Raw genomic sequence first — 16766 nt, 5'->3', positions numbered from 1 at the left:
GGGTTGGTAATCAGAGGACACAGATTTAAGGTGATTGGCAAAAGAACCATAGGCGACAGGTGGAATGTTTTTTTTTTACACAGTGAGTTGTTGTGATCTGGAATGCACTGCCTCAGTAATAACATTCAAAAGAGAACTGGATAAATAGTCGAAGGCAAAAAGTTTACAGGGCTCTACCAAAGAGCCGGCACAGGCACGATGAGCCGAATGGCCTCCTTCCGTGCTGCATCATTCTATGATTCTAAAACAATGGTTGGAGTACTGTGCACAGTGCTGGGTACCTCATTATAGAAAGAACATCAAAGCTATAGAGAGCGTACAGCATAGAATCACCAGGATGAGGCCAGGGATGGGTAACTATAGTTTTGAAAAGAGAGTTGAGATAATAGGACTATTTTCACTGCAGCAGAGAAGGCTACGAAAAGATTTAATCAACTTTTTTAAAATAAATTGTGGGGGGTTTTGAAGCAGTGAAAAGGGAAAGACTATTTCCTTTGGTTGGGGAATCAGTGAAGAAGGGTCGGCAACTTAAAATTGTCACCAAGACCGTTAATAAAGAGGTTACGTGAAATCTGTATGCAGACGGTTTTGGAACATTGAATGCTTTGCCACAGGGAGTGGCTGAAGCATAGAAGCATTGCATTTTTAAGGAAAATATTTATAAATATCTGAAGCAAAGAAAGATCTAGGGATAAGAAGAGAGCAGGAGTAGTTTTGGATTGCTCCAGCACAGAACTGACACACACGTGATGAGCCAAATGGCTTCGTTCTGTTCTGTAAATTTCTCTGATTCAAACTGGAAAAGCAACATGTCTGACAAAGTGGCACTTGAGAAAATAAAAATATGTTCCAAATTGCCACATCATGGTCAGAATCGCAAACTACATGCAGATTCAAAGCTGTTTTTTTTTTAAAACAATGTATTTGTCCTTGGCAGGTCCATGCATTACACCTCAGTGCTGAGATTAAGATTGGAAATCCTATTAGTGTGCTGCGTATTAGTATCTCACAGAATATGGTTGTGAGCAATTGTAAAATGTAGGTGTGAACACATTTAAATGTCCATAGGAAGGTGTTTACATAGAACTTTTCAATGGAATACATGACAGATGCATAGATTTTAATAATATATAGATGATCTTGAACCAAACACAAGTAATATGATTTATGGCATGGCATACACTTTGCAGGTGTGATATTTTGAAATGTGAAGATGCTCACTAGATATAATTAGTTATTTTGATAAATATGATTCTAGGATTTGAAGATGAGAAGAGAGAGTTTCAACTAAAATACCCAATGCATACATTTATTGTACATGAATTGACCAGAAAGTGGAGTTGTTTTTTCCCCCCTTCTTCCACTGCTCTCTGCTGGCACTGGACTGACAGCCTGCAGATCACAGAGACATAGCCAGATGAACTGAGCTTGAAATGCGTATCATTCAAAAAATTGGAACAATCGTACCAGCTGGCTTCAATGATCAATTGGTAGATTTGAAGATTTTGCTTCTGCATTTTTTTTTTTAGCTTTTTCTTTTGCTCAACCAATTTGGGGGGAGGGAGAAGAAAAGAGGTTCAATGTTGGATAAGAAACATTTCCTCCCACTTAGTACCATCATTGGAACATTAATTATGCCTATAATGTGTCGCTGCCATCTGTAAATCAGACTTGTGCCCATAACCATCCAGCAGTGAATAAGGAGTCACAAATAAAGATAAACACGTCGTTTTGCATGCTCTCTGACGTACTAGTTCCAGGATAAGTTCAGAAATTGGCACTGGAGTAGTGTGAGGATTTGGCTGAAGAAAGCAAAACACAGCAAATGTCTGCTATGGTTCAGCCAGATCTGGCAATGAATGTTTAGACCAGTCATGCGCCAGGTGCATTTGAGACAATTTGGCAGGAATAAAGGTGTCGCGGCAGAGGAGGTGGAGCAGCCGATAATATTCCGAGGCATTTTAACAGGTGGAGGGCCAGTAGAGAGGGAGTTCAGTGTTTGAGTGAATCAGTCAGGATGAATTGCAATTTGGAGGCTGCTTGCTGGTAAACAAAACAAGATGTAAAAATCCCAGCTTTCAAGAATATCTTCTGCCAGAATATTCTTCAAATCAAACAGGCTGGGTTCAAGGCAATGTTCCTTTTACAACGCTCTTCAAGCATTCGCAGGCAAGGGGTAACACAGATTAGATGCCGAGTGAATATCCTCGTCTTACCCCCCACGTGTCACAGCTGAAGTGAATGGGTACACTGCCGAAGGAGATGGCACAGTAAGAATAAACTCAAACTTATGCCTTTGGCTCTTCAGATTGGTGCTACAAGGAGCAAATTCAAATAATTTCCCATTTCAAGTATCGGGTGAAAGCTTAAGAATAGGTGGATTGTACGCTGACACCCTGATAAAGAGGGATACTGCAGAAGAGGTAGAGGGAAGATAGCGTAAGAAAATTATGAAAAACAATTAAGTGGTAAATGCCAAATTGAAGGATATGGACCAGGATCAGAAGAATTAATTGTGAAAGCATTCCAAGAGCTGATGGTGAAAGTTCGAGATGGAAATGGTTTGAAAAAGATGAAATAAGTTCCAAGTGCATGCATGTACCTACTAAAATACAGATACAAACCCCAAAAATAAATATCACCGACAATTACTGAATTAGATTTCGAAGAGCTTTTTCCCTGAAAAAGGCAATCTTTTCCCTTAACAGAATCTATTTGTACCACAAGTGACAAAAAAAAGTCAAGGCCATTTCCTAATGTTAGCGCATACCATAAGCTGCTCTTTCAACTACTCTTGCAATCTTCCAGCCTCATCAGCTCGAAAAACTATATTCGCATTTAAACTTAAGCACACTGCATATTGTTGACTGAAAGAAAGCACAAGCAAGTGAAGATCGAGACCCACCTGGACAACTTCATCATCTTCATCCAAAAGACCCTCAAGCACCTCAATGGCAGCCTGGGAGGAAAGACAATATATCTATTTTATTAGGACATTGAAGATGAACTAAGAATGAAACACAGTAGAATTAGCAGTTTGCTCCATGAGTCCAGACAAATCACACACAACTCAGCTCCGAGGATCAGGCAGAATAAACACTATTCCATCGTTTCCTATAAATTAATGTGAAAACTATTTCAAGAGTTCCAATTTTATTTATTTTTAATTAGTTTATTCTTCCTTTCCCCTCCCTCCTGCAACTGCTAACACATTGTGGGGTATGGTTCCAATGGCACATTCTGGGGTATGGTTCCAATGACACATTCTGGGGTATGGTTCCAATGACACATTCTGGGGTATGGTTCCAATGGTGGCAGGCAGCCTCTGACACCTTGCCCACATGACCATTCACCATTCTTTACATGTCGGCAGGATAATCGACAGCAAGGGCAACACAGCGAAGGGGGGGAGGGGGAGAAGAGAGAGGGAGGAGAGGGTGGGGTAAGAGGGAGGGAAGACAATGTGAGGAGATAGGGAAAGGAACAGAGAGAGAGAAGGAAGGGAGAGTGGGCAGTGAGAGGGGGAAGCGAAAGAGAGGCGTAACAGAAATAGAGAAGAGCGAGTGCGGCGCGAGAGGCGGCAGGAATCGCGGAACGGCGGCAGTATAAAAGGCCCCCAGAGACCAGGTAGGCCTCAGTGTGGCGCGAGCATCGCGGAGCGGCGGCAGTATAAAAGGCCCCCCGAGACCAGGTAGGTTTACCAATCTCCAAACTCAGAGGGAGGAAGAGAAGTAAAAAGTAATCGAAGTGTGATGTCACCAGAAAGCAGGTAAGTGATTGGTTGGTGAGTATTTCTCTCTTTTTTAAACATTAGCGCTGTGGTTTATAGTTTCTAAAGTCTCTGTGGTGTAGCGGGGACTGTTTGTAAACTAGGGCCCTTAAATATACCATTTAACTGTAGTGTAATTGGTGGGATTGATTTGATTTAATTTGATTGCAATTAATTAAAGGGTAAGTCATGGCAGGACAGCCCGGTGCCGTGGTATGCTCTTCCTGTGTCCCTGACAGCCATGTGTGCAGGAAGTGCGTCCAGTTGCAGCTACTGGCAGACCGCATTGCGGTGCTGGAGCAGCGATTGGATACATACTGGACCATTCGCGGTGCTGAGGAAGTCGTGAATAGCACGTTTAATCAGTTGATCACACCGCAGGTAAAGGTGGCACAGGCAGAAAGGGAACGGGTGACCAACAGGCAGAGTAGTAGGTGCAGGCAGGTAGTGCAGGGGTCCCCTGTGGCCATCCCCCTCTCAAACAGATATACCGCTTTGGATACTGATGGGGGGGGATGGCTTACCAGGGTAAGGCAGCAGCAGCCAACTTCCTGGCACCAGGGGTGGCTCTGCTGCACAGGACGGGAGGAAAAAGAGGGGTAGAGCTATAGTAATAGGGGATTCTATTGTAAGGGGAAGATAGGCATTTCTGCGGCCACAAACGAGACTCCAGGATGGTGCGTTGCCTCCCTGGTGCAAGGGTCAAGGATGTCTCAGAGCGGCTGCAGAACATCTTGGAAGGGGAGGGTGAACAGCCAGTTGTCGTGGTGCATATAGGTACCAACGATATAGGTAAAAAACGGGATGAGGTCCTAAAAGCTGAATATAGGGAGTTAGGAGGTAAATTAAAAAATAGGACCTCAAAGGTAGTAATCTCAGGATTGCTACCAGTGCCACGTGCTAGTCAGAGTAGAAATAGAAGAATATTTCAGATGTATACGTGGCTAGAGGAATGGTGCCAGGGGCAGGGATTCAAATTCCTGGGACATTGGAACCGGTTCTGGGGGAGGTGGGACCAATTCAAACCGGACGGTCTGCACCTGGGCAGGGCCAGGACCGATGTCCAAGGGTGAGTGTTTGCTAGTGCTCTGGGGGAGGGTTTAAACTAAAATGGCAGGGGGTTGGGAACCTGAGCAGGGGGACAAAGGAAAGGGAAACAAGGAAAAAAGCAAAAGATAGGAAGGAGAAAAACAAAAGTGGCAGTCAGAGAAATCAACAGTTTAAATCAAACATGGCCACAGTAAATAATAATTCTAATAGGTCTAAGAGCGTTAAATAAACAAGCCTGAAGGCTTTGTGTCTTAATGCGAGGAGCATTCGTAATAAGGTGGATGAATTAACTGCGCAAATAGAGGTAAACGAATATGATTTGATTGGGATTACGGAAACATGGCTCCAGGGTGGCCAAGGCTGGGAACTCAACATCCAGGGGTATTCAATATTCAGGAAAGATAGGCAAAAAGGAAAGGGAGGTGGATAGCATTACTGGTTAAAGAAGGGATTAACACAATTGTAAGGAAGGATATTAGCTCTGATGATGTGGAATCTGTATGGGTAGAACTGAGAAATACCAAGGGGCAGAAAACGTTAGTGGGAGTGGTATATAGACCTCCAAACAGTAATGCGGAGGTTGGGGATGGCATTAAAAGGGAAATTAGAGAAGCGTGCAAAAAGGGCACTGTAGTTATCATGGGTGACTTTAATCTACATATAGATTGGGCTAACCAAATTAGTAACAATACTGTGGAGGAGGAATTCCTGGAGTGTTTACGGGATGGTTTCCTGGACCAATATGTCGAGGAACCAACCAGAGGTCAGGCCATCTTAGACTGGGTATTATGTAACGAGAAAGGATTAATTAGCAATCTTGTTGTACGAGGCCCCGTGGGTCGGAGCGATCATAATATGATCGAATTCTTCATTAAGATGGAGAATGAAGTAGTTGACTCAGAGACTAGGGTCCTGAATTTAAATAAAGGAAACTATGATGGTCTGAGTCGCGAATTGGTTGGATTGATTGGGGAATGTCACTCAAAGGGTTAACGGTGGATAGGCAATGGCAAACATTCAAAGACCGCATGGATGAACTACAGAATTTGTTCATCCCAGTTTGGCATAAAAATAAAACAAAAAAGGTGACTCAACCGTGGCTAACGAGGGAAATTAGGGATAGCATAAGATCCAAGGAGAGGACATATAAATTGGCCAGAAAAAGCAGTAATCCTGAGGGTTGGGAGTAGTTTAGGATTCAACAAAGGAGGACAAAGGGATTAATTAAGAAAGGGAAAATAGAATATGAGAGTAAGCTTGCAGGGAACATAAAAACTGACTGTAAAAGCTTTTACAGATATGTGAAGAGAAAAAGATTGGTGAAGTCAAGCGTAGGTCCCTTACAGTCAGAATCAGGGGAGTTTATAATGGGGAACAAAGAAATGTCGGACCAATTAAATACATATTTTGGTTCTGTCTTCACAAAGGAGGACACAAATAACCTCCCAGAAATGTTGGGGAACATGGGGTCTGATGAAAGGGAGGAACTGAAAGAAATCAGTATTTGTAGGGAAATGGTGTTAGGGAAATTGATGGGATTGAAGGCCGATAAATCCCCAGGGCCTGATAATCTACATCCTAGGGTACTTAAGGGCGTGGCCCTAGAAATAGTAGATGCTTTGCTGATCATCTTCCAACATTCGATGGAATCTGGAACAGTACCCATGGATTGGAGGGTAGCTAATGTTACCCCACTATTCAAAAAAGGTGGTAGAGAAAAAGCGGGGAATTATACACCGGTAAGCCTGACATCGGTAGTGGGGAAAATGCTAGAGTCCATTATAAAAGATGTAATAGCAGAGCACTTGGAAAACAGCGACAGGATCGGACAAAGTCAACATGGATTTACAAAAGGTAAATCGTGCTTGACTAATCAACTGGAATATTTTGAGGATGTAACTAGTAAAATAGATAAGGGAGAACCAGTGGATGTGGTGTATTTGGACTTTCAGAAGGCTTTCGATAAGGTCCCACATAAGAGATTAGCATGTAAAGTTAAGGCACATGGGATTGGGGGCAAGGTATTGACTTGGATAGAGAACTGGTTGGCAGATAGAAAGCAAAGAGTTGGAATAAACGGGTCTTTTTCCGAGTGGCAGGCAGTGACTAGTGGGGTACAGCAGGGATCGGTCCTTGGAGCCCAGCTATTCACAATATATATTAATGATCTAAACAAGGGAACTAGATGTAATATCTCCAAATTTGCACATGACACAAAGCTGGGTGGGCATGTGTGCTGTGAGGAGGATGCTGAGAAACTACAGGATGATTTGGACATGTTGGGTGATTGGGCAGAAGCATGGCAGATGCAATATAACGTGGATAAATGTGAGGTTATCCACTTTGGTGTCAAAAACAGGAAGGCAGATTATTATCTGAATGGCAATAGATTGGGAGAAGGGGAAGTGCAACGAGACCTGGGTGTCCTTGTGCACCAGTCGCTGAAGGTAAGCATGCAGGTGCAGCCGGCGGTTAAGAAGGCAAATGGTATGTTGGCCTTCATAGCGAGAGGGTTTGAGTACAGGAACAAGGATGTCTTGCTGCAGTTGTACAGGGCATTGATGAGACCATATCTTGAGTGTTGTGTGCAGTTTTGGTCGCCTTATCTGAGGAAGGATATTCTTGCCATGGAAGGAGTTCAGCAAAGATTCACCAGGCTGATACCTGGGATGGCAGGAATGACATATGAGGAGAGATTGGGTCGATTGGGCATGTACTCGCTGGAGTTTAGAAGAATGAGAGGGGATCTCATTGAAACTTATAAAATTCTGGCAGGACTGGACAGACTAGATGCAGGGATGTTCCTGATGGTCAGGGAATCCAGAACCAGGGGTCACAGTCTAAGGATAAGGGGTAGGCCTTTTAGGACAGAAATGAGGAGAAATTTCTTCACCCAGAGAGTGGTGAACCTGTGGAATTCTCTACCACAGAAGGCAGTAGAGGCCAATTCATTAAATATATTCAAGAAGGAGTTGGATATATTTCTTAAGGCTAAAGGAATGAAGGGGTATGGGGAGAAAGCAGGTACCGGGTACTGAACTTGGATGATCAGCCATGATCGCATTGAATGGCGGAGCAGGCTTGAGGGGCCGAATGGCCTACTCCTGATCCTATCTTCTATGTTTCTATGAGAAAGGTCATTGGCGCCACAATGCCAATTTTTGCTTGAACTCTCAGAAGGCACGATGGCACCAAAATCTGGCAAGAGGTAGCAGAGTGGCCAGAACAGGTCAAGGTAGGTATTTTAAAACATTATTTGTGAAGATTCCTTCTGGACCAGGAGCAAGGAATCATTGGGCCTCCCCAAGCCCTGGATTTCCCTCGCCCTCCCACCAGCTTTTTGGAGCCCCATCCCAGCATTAACCAGGGACCATTCCTTTGGGTTCCTGGCAAGGTCAGCCTCCTGCCTGATCTCCCACTCACTGGCTCTGATATCATTCCCGTTGGCTTCAGGTGGGAGACAGTGCACACACATTTAAATGAGGCCCGAGAGTTAAAATGGCCCAGGCCTCATGGTCAACTCTCAGTGGGGGATTCTGGACCACCTTCTTCTCACCCTGCACCCTGCCCAGCCTGAACATGCCCAGAGTTTCTTCATTTAGTATTACGGCAATTTTCAAAAAAACACCAGTTGAATTTTAGTTGACTTCACCTGTACTTTGTTAACAGTTAGAAAAGGTCAATGCTCTGGGTCCAAACAGAATTTTGGGCCCATGGTATTTAGGTCTTCTGGTTAGAAATACTAACCAAACTGCATAGCTAACCAAATACTTCCATAGCCTACACCATAAGATAATAATTCCCAAGGCCATTTAGATACATTCTTTAGTCACCAGGAGCTTGCTATAAAAGTTTGTTGACTGAACTTTCATTGCTTAATTAAAGGACACCTTTTAGTTTTTGCTTACGTTTGTCAGAAAACTGAAGATATTTTGGTCATTAGTACAACATGTGGTGAGAATACAGCTGACCTGAGCAATATGGCAACTGTATACTGCAATAACCAAAGACCATCACTGGCCTTACTCATAATCTTATATCCTTCTGATTTTCTTTGGGTCACTGTACTCAGTTTCGATGCTTTGGATGAGAAATCCTAATAACCAGAATCCTATTACATAATGTTAATAAAAATTCAAGCAGCTAACATGCCCTCGCCCTGAATTTGCATCTTTCTCTTGTTTCTCTCCTATCTCCCCTCATGCCCTCTCTGAGCTCATCTTGTCCATGAGACCCACTTCCTGCTCCATTGGCCCTATTCTCACTAAACTGCTGACCACCCAACTTCCCTTCCTGGCCCCCATGTTAGCTGATATCATAGAATCATAGACTGATTACAGCACAGAAGGAGGCCATTCAGCCCGTGCCGGCTCTCTGCAAGAGCACTTCAACTAGTCCCACTCCCCCGTCCTTTCCCCATAGCCCTGCAACTTTTTTTCCTTCAAGTACTTATCCAATTCCCTTTTGAAAGCCACGATTGAGTCTACCTCCACCACCCTTTCAGGCAGTGCATTCCAGATCCTAACCACTCGCTGGGTAAAAAGGTTTCTCCTCATGTCGCCTTTGGCTGTTTTTTCAATCACCTTAAATCTGTGTCCTCTGATTCTCGATCCTTCCGCCAATGGGAGCAGTATCTCTCTATCTACTCTGTCTAGATCACTCATGATTTTGAACACCTCTATCAAATCTCCTCTTAACCTTCTCTGCTCTAAGGAGAACAACCTCAGCTTGATATTGTTAACAGTTCTCTCTCCTCAGGTACTGCCCCCTTTCCTTCAAACCTGCCGTCATCATCCCTTTCCTCAAAAAAACAACCCTTGACTCCTCCGTCCTTGCAAGCTACCGCCCAATCTCCAACCTCCTTTTCCTCTCCAAAGTCCTTGAACATGTTGTCGCCTCCCAAATCCATGCCCATCTTTCTCGGAACTCCATGTTAAATCCCTCTAATTAGGTTTCCGCCCCTGCCACAGTAGTGAAACGGCTCTTATCAAAGTCACAAATGACATCCTATGTTTCTGTTACAAAGCTAAACTATCCCTCCTAGTCCTTCTCAACCTGTCTGCAGCCTTTGACATGGTTGACCACTCCATCCTTCTCCAACGCCTCTCCACCATCGTCCAGCTGGGTGGGACTGTACTCACCTGTTTCCATTCTTATCTATCTAATCGTAGCCAGAGAATCACCTGCAACGGCTTCTCTTCTCGCTCCCGCATCCTTACCTCTGGTGTCTACCAAGGATCTATCCTTGGTCACCTCTGATTTCTCATCTACATGCTGACCATCGGCGACATCATCGGCACCAGTTTCCACATGTACGCTGACGATACCCAGCTCTACCTCACCACCACTTCTCTCAACCCCTCCACTGTCTCTAAATTATCAGTCTGCTTGTCCACTAGCAGAAATTTCCTCCAATTAAATATTGGGAAGACCGAAGCCATTGTCTTCGGTCCCCGCCACAAACTCCGTTCCCTAGTTAACATAGAAACATAGAAGATAGGAGCAGGAGTAGGCCATTCGGCCCTTCGAGCCTGCTCCGCCATTCAATGAGATCATGGCTGATCATCCAAATTCAGTACCCTGTCCCTGCCTTCTCCCCATATCCCTTGATCCCTTTAGCCTCAAGAAATATATCCAACTCTTTCTTGAATATATTTAATGAACTGGCCTCCACCGCCCTCTGTGGCAGAGAATTCCACAGGTTCACCACTCTCTGGGTGAAGAAGTTCCTCCTCATTTCAGTCCTAAATGGCTTACCCCTTATCCTTAGACTATGACCCCTGGTTCTGGACGCCCCGGCCATCATAAACATCCTGTCTGCATCTAGTCTGTCCAGACCTGACAGAATTTTATAGGTTTCGATGAGATCCCCTCTCAATCTTCTAAACTCCAGTGAGTATAAGCCCAATCGACACAATCTCTCCTCATACGTCATTCCTGCCATCCCAGGTATCAGCCTGGTGACTCTTCGCTGCACTCCCTCCATGGCAAGAACGTCCTTCCTCAGGTAAGGTGACCAAAACTGCACACAATACTCAAGGTGCGGTCTCACCAAGGCCCTGTACAACTGTAGCAAGACATCCTTGTTCCTGTACTCGAACCCTCTTGCTACGAAGGCCAACATACCATTTGCCTTCTTAACCGCCTGCTGCACCTGCATGCTTACCTTCAGCGACTGGTGCACAATAACACCCAGGTCTCTCTGCACTTCCCCTTCTCCCAACCTATTGCCATTCAAATAATAATCTGCCTTCCTGTTTTTGCCACCAAAGTGGATAACCTCACATTTATCCACATTATAGTGCATTTGCCATGTTTCTGCCCAATCACCCAACCTGTCCAAATCGTACTGGAGTTTCACGACATCCTCCTCACAGCTTACCCTCCCACCCAGCTTTGTGTCGTCTGCAAATTTGGAGATATTACATCCAATTCCCTCGTCCAGATCATTAATATATATTGTGAACAGCTGGGGTCTGTATTGATTTCTTTGTGGGTTCAATGACGAGACATTTATGAAAGAGAATGTCTTTTAATCTAAAGTCTGTTCAACTCTTTATACAGCTTTACAGGAGACACGATGCTAGTGATGCATCTAGAATGAAACCGAAACTAAACTAAACTGCCTTGCTTGTCTCGGTCACATTCCCTCTGCTGGTCAGGCACAAGCAATCAATACATGCAATTATGCTGGTAAAGCATGATAATCAAACAGGCAAATAACATCACTATTTGCTGATATCATTACATCTCCCTTTCTTAAAACAAAAGTATTTTACTTTTTAACTAACAACATGTTTTCTTTGTATTAATCTGCATTTTAACTGTAACACTTAATGAACTTACATTAACATTATCATTATCAAGGTTTTTTAACCTTGCTTTGTGTGTTCACATGAAATATGTAAATACACTAGAACTTGAAGAAAGAATAAGATAACATTACTTCCTTCTATAACAATAGTCCTTAAATTTGGTCAATGAGTCTCTCAGGAGGCTTCACGTGTCTTGAGGATTTTCTGATTGATTGTCCTTGAATCTGAGTTGTTGCCTCAGATGATTGATTCTCAGCTGTGTGATCAGGTTGTTCAACAGTATCAGTCTCTTGACCTGCTGTGGCTGGTCCCATGAGAAGATCTCGATGATTTCTTCTCAGAACAGCACCCTCATCTGTCTGAATGGTGTATGATCTTGGTTGAACTTCACTCAGGACAGTTCCCTTCTGAGTCCATGTGTTTGTTTTGTCTTTGAACCTTACTTGGTCACCAGTGTGGAGTTCAGGTAGGTTTTGTGTTCCTCTGTCATAGTAGTACTTTTGCTTTTCTTTCTGTTGCTCTTTGAACTTCCTCACTTTCTCCCCCTCTTTTGTTTTCAGGAGGTTCTCCGGGATGGGTAGGTTTGACCTTAGCCAACGTCCCATAAGGAGTTGGGCTGGTGACATACCACACTCGAGCGGCGTTGTGCGGTATACAAGCATGCTCTGGTAGAAGCCAGTTCCACTGTCTTTTGCCTTGTACATCAGTCTTTTCACTGTGTTTGCGGGCTCTCCTGGGCCAACAGCTCTGGACAACGTTTCTGCTGTATACATCAGCTTACCCGGTGTGTACGCAACATTCAGTTCATCATAGACTGTCTCTCCTTCGCTTTCCACAACGAGGACTCTCTTCACCAGGTTCAGTCTCTCACAGGCTTTTAAACCTAGTATGGCTTGCACATCCTTTGGCACCACGATTAATGCTAGCGTGTGCTCTCTGTCCTTGTGTGTTACTTTGACAATGCATCTTCCTTTCACTGGTATATCAGTACCTGAGTATCCTGTCACTTTCACTTTGATTCCATGTATCTTTGGTCTGGGTCTAATTTTCTTAAAATCAGTCTCTGATATCACATTAACTTGTGCTCCAGTATCCAATTTAAATGGAATATGTATGTCATTCACTTTTAGTGTCAACATCCAGTCTCTTTCTTCTTTTTTGTTTTCAGACACAACATCCACATTGAACTCCTCTATCCCGCTTTCATCTACTGCATGGACCTTGCTTTGTTGCGCTTGGTTCTTACAGCAACGGGCATAATGGTTGTTTTTGTTGCAACTATTGCATTTTTTACCATATGCTGGACACTTTTTTGGTGGATGCTGTGTACCGCATCGACTACATGACTTTCGATTGTCCCTTTCATTTTCGTTCGCTGGCCACGCCTCTTTTTTCACATTGGCGCTCTTTTTGTTAAACGGTTTGTGTCCGTTCTTACTCATTGCATCCACGTTGCAGCTACTGTCACTGAACAGCTCCTTTGCCTGCAACTTCACAGTCTCTGTAGCCCTACACAGTGCTATGGCTTTTCCCAGGTCTAGATCTTGCTCTCTTAGCAGTCTTTCCCTTAGACCATTATCTGGAATACCACACACCAGTCTGTCTTTTATCAGCGAGTCTGTCAGTCCCCCAAATTCACACGATTTGCTTCGGTTTCTCAGTTCAGTCACATACTGATCAATAGTCTCACCCATTTTCTGTACACATGTGAAAAATCTGTGCCTCTCAAACGTCACGTTACGTTTAGGTATGCAGTAGGCCTCAAACTGTTCCATTATTTTATCTAGTTTCATTTTGTCTCCATCAACAGCGAATGTGAAGTTATTATACACCTCCAGCGCTTCATCACCCACGACATGTAAGAACAGTGACGATTTCTTTTTATTACTTTTCTCGTCAGCTCCGATTGCTGATAAATACAATTCCAAATGTTGTTTGAATCTCCTCCAATTTTCAGCCACATTACCTGTCAACTGAAGCGTCGCCGGTGGGTGTAAACCTTCCATTTTTTCACTTCGTTTGCTATTCTCCAATGGTAAGCAACGATGTTCTCTTTTGGCTTGCTAATTTGTGGAGAGCTGATTTAACTTCAGATTTTTTCTCTTCATCTCTTTCAGCCACTTCTGACACCATGTATTGATTTCTTTGTGGGTTCAATGACGAGACATTTATGAAAGAGAATGTCTTTTAATCTAAAGTCTGTTCAACTCTTTATACAGCTTTACAGGAGACACGATGCTAGTGATGCATCTAGAACAAAACTGAAACTAAACTAAACTGCCTTGCTTGTCTCGGTCACATGCCCTCTGCTGGTCAGGCACAAGCAATCAATACATGCAATTATGCTGGTAAGGCATGATAATCAAACAGGCAAATAACATCACTATTTGCTGATATCATTACAGGGTCCTAGGACCGATCCTTGCGGTACCCCACTAGTCACTGCCTGCCACTCGGAAAATGACCTGTTTACTCCAACTCTTTGCTTTCTGTCCGCCAACCAGTTCTCTATCCAAGTCAATACCTTGCCCCCAATCCCATGTGCCTTAATTTTGCACGCTAATCTCTTATGTGGGACCTTATCGAAAGCCTTCTGAAAGTCCAAATACACCACATCCACTGGTTCTCCCTTATCTATTTTTCCAGTTACATCCTCAAAAAATTCCAGTAGATTAGTCAAGCATGATTTACCTTTTGTAAATCCATGTTGACTTTGTCCGATCCTGTCACTGCTTTCCAAGTGCTCTGCTATTACATCTTTTATAATAGACTCCAGCATTTTCCCCACTACCGATGTCAGGCTTACCGGTCTATAATTCCCCACTTTTTCTCTACCACCTTTTTTGAATAGTGGGGTAACATTAGCTACCCTCCAATCCATGGGTACTGTTCCAGAGTCTATCGAGTACTGGAAGATGACCAGCAATGCATCTACTATCTCCAGGGCCACTTCCTTAAGTACCCTGGGATGTAGACCATCAGGCCCTGGGGGTTTATCGGCCTTCAGTCCCATCAATTTTCCTAATACCATTTCCCTACAAATACTGATTTCTTTCAGTTCCTCCCTTTCATCAGACCCTATGTTCCCCGACATCTCTGGGAGGTTATTTGTGTCCTCCTTTGTGAAGACAGAACCAAAGTATGTATTTAGTTGGTCTGCCATTTCCTTGTTTCCCATTATAAATTCCCCTGCTTCTGACTGTAAGGGACCTACACTTGACTTCACCAATCTTTTTCTCTTCACATATCTATAAAAGCTTTTACAGTCAGTTTTTATGTTCCCTGCAAGCTTACTCTCATATTCTATTTTCCCTTTCTTAATTAATCACTTTGTCCTCCTTTGTTGACTCCTAAACTGCTCCCAATCCTCAGGATTATTGCTTTTTCTAGCCAATTTATATGTCCTCTCCTTGGATCTTATGCTATCCCTAATTTCCCTTGTTACCCACGGTTGAGTCACCTTTTTTGTTTTATTTTTATGCCAAACTGGGATGAACAAATTCTGTAGCTCATCCATTCGGTCTTTGAATGTTTGCCATTGCCTATCCACTGTCAACCCTTTGAGTGCCATTCCCCAATCAATCCTACCCAACTCGCTCCTCAGACCATCGTAGTTTCCTTTATTTAAATTGAGGACCCTTGTCTGAGTCAACTGCTTCATTCTCCATCTTAATGAAGAATTCGATCATATTATGATCGCTCCGACCCAAGGGGCCTCATACAACAAGATTGCTAATTAATCCTTTCTCGTTACATAATACCCAGTCTAAGATGGCCTGATCTCTGGTTGGTTCCTCGACATATTGGTCCAGGAAACCATCCCGTAAACATTCCAGGAATTCCTCCTCCACAGTATTGTTACTAATTTGGTTGGCCCAATCTGTAGTGTATGTACCTTTAAGAGCCCCTGTGTACTGTAATACCGGTAGTGACCACTTGGGCTATATAAGCCTGTATAGTGTCTTGTATCTTTTAGTTCACCTCCAGACTTTGTTCAGTAAACACCTGTTAACCCAACTCCTGCATTCCGTGTCTCCATTAACACACAGATACAACACAATCTATATGTAGATTAAAGTCACCCATGATGACTGCTGTGCCCTTATTGCACACCTCTTTAATTTCCCTTTTAATGCCATCCCCAACCTCTGCCTTACTGTTTGGAGGTCTATATACCACTCCCACTATTGTTTTTTTCCCCTCAGTATTTCTCAATTCTACCCATACAGATTCCACGTCATCAGAGCTAATATCCTTCATTACAATTGTATTAATCCCTTCTTTAACCAGTAATGCTACCCCACCTCCCTTTCCTTTTTGCCTATCTTTCCTGAGTATTGAATACCCCTGGATGTTGAGTTCCCAGTCTTGGCCATCCTTGAGCCACGTTTCCGTAATCCCAACCAAATCATATCCGTTTACCTCTATTTGCGCAGCCAATTCATCCACCTTATTACAAATGCTCCTCGCATTAAGACACAAAGGCCTAGAAATTCACTATGGCCCCGCCAGCTGGCTAGCGCCCAAAAGTTAGCGCTGGGCGCGGAGCCATTTGCGACCGTCAGATATTCACTTTTTGCGCCCCAAGTCGGAACCGGGCGCTATTCCAGGGTGTGCCCGCCCCCGCTTGGGGCGCTGAAACTGAATTTCAGCGCTCTAGGCGCCGCTGCGCCACCCGCTGCGGAGCGGCAGGCTGCGGTACTGCAGGCCTCCTCCTTCTCTTAAGGTGGAGGTGCCTGCAACGGGGAGATCGCCGCTGGATAGTGCCGGCAAATGAGCCCGGCACCACGGAGAAGTGCCGGGTTCGCGGAAAGCAGCTGGCAATGCCGCGGGGGGGGGGTGTGGAGGAGGCCGGGGAAGGAGGTGCGGGCAGGCGGCCGCCGAAAAAGCGGCCGGCCGCACCTCCACCTTAAAGCGCCCCACTAAGGCTACAGTACGGCCCCGTTTTCTGGTCGCTGTTTGCGGCCGCTGTGGAAGAGGCGGCCGCAACTAAATATGGGGATCGGGCCGGTATCGGGGCGGAACCGGGGCACTGCGCACACCGATGACGTCATCGGTGCCGGCGCAGCGCTAACGGCTACCGCCGCCATTACCGCTGCGCTGAATATCAGCGCAAACTCCTGTATTGGCGC

General features: G+C 44.3%; 1 protein-coding gene across 1 annotated transcript in view; it reads right to left on the bottom strand.

The window, feature by feature from the left end:
- LOC147117171 (uncharacterized) overlaps window positions 1–16766 on the bottom strand; it is a 667391-nt gene that overhangs the window by 122142 nt on the left and 528483 nt on the right. Inside the window, exon 9 of the mRNA XM_085987124.1 lies at window positions 2906–2959. Within this exon, the coding sequence (XP_085843250.1) occupies window positions 2906–2959 (54 nt within the window). The remainder of the gene's footprint in view (window positions 1–2905; window positions 2960–16766) is intronic.

This window comes from Somniosus microcephalus, chromosome 5 (genome assembly GCF_052327205.1).
Source record: "Somniosus microcephalus isolate GS21.2 chromosome 5, FLI_Smic_1.0, whole genome shotgun sequence".
NCBI classification, from domain to species: Eukaryota; Metazoa; Chordata; class Chondrichthyes; order Squaliformes; family Somniosidae; genus Somniosus; species Somniosus microcephalus.
This window is presented reverse-complemented; position numbering and strand designations above follow the sequence as displayed.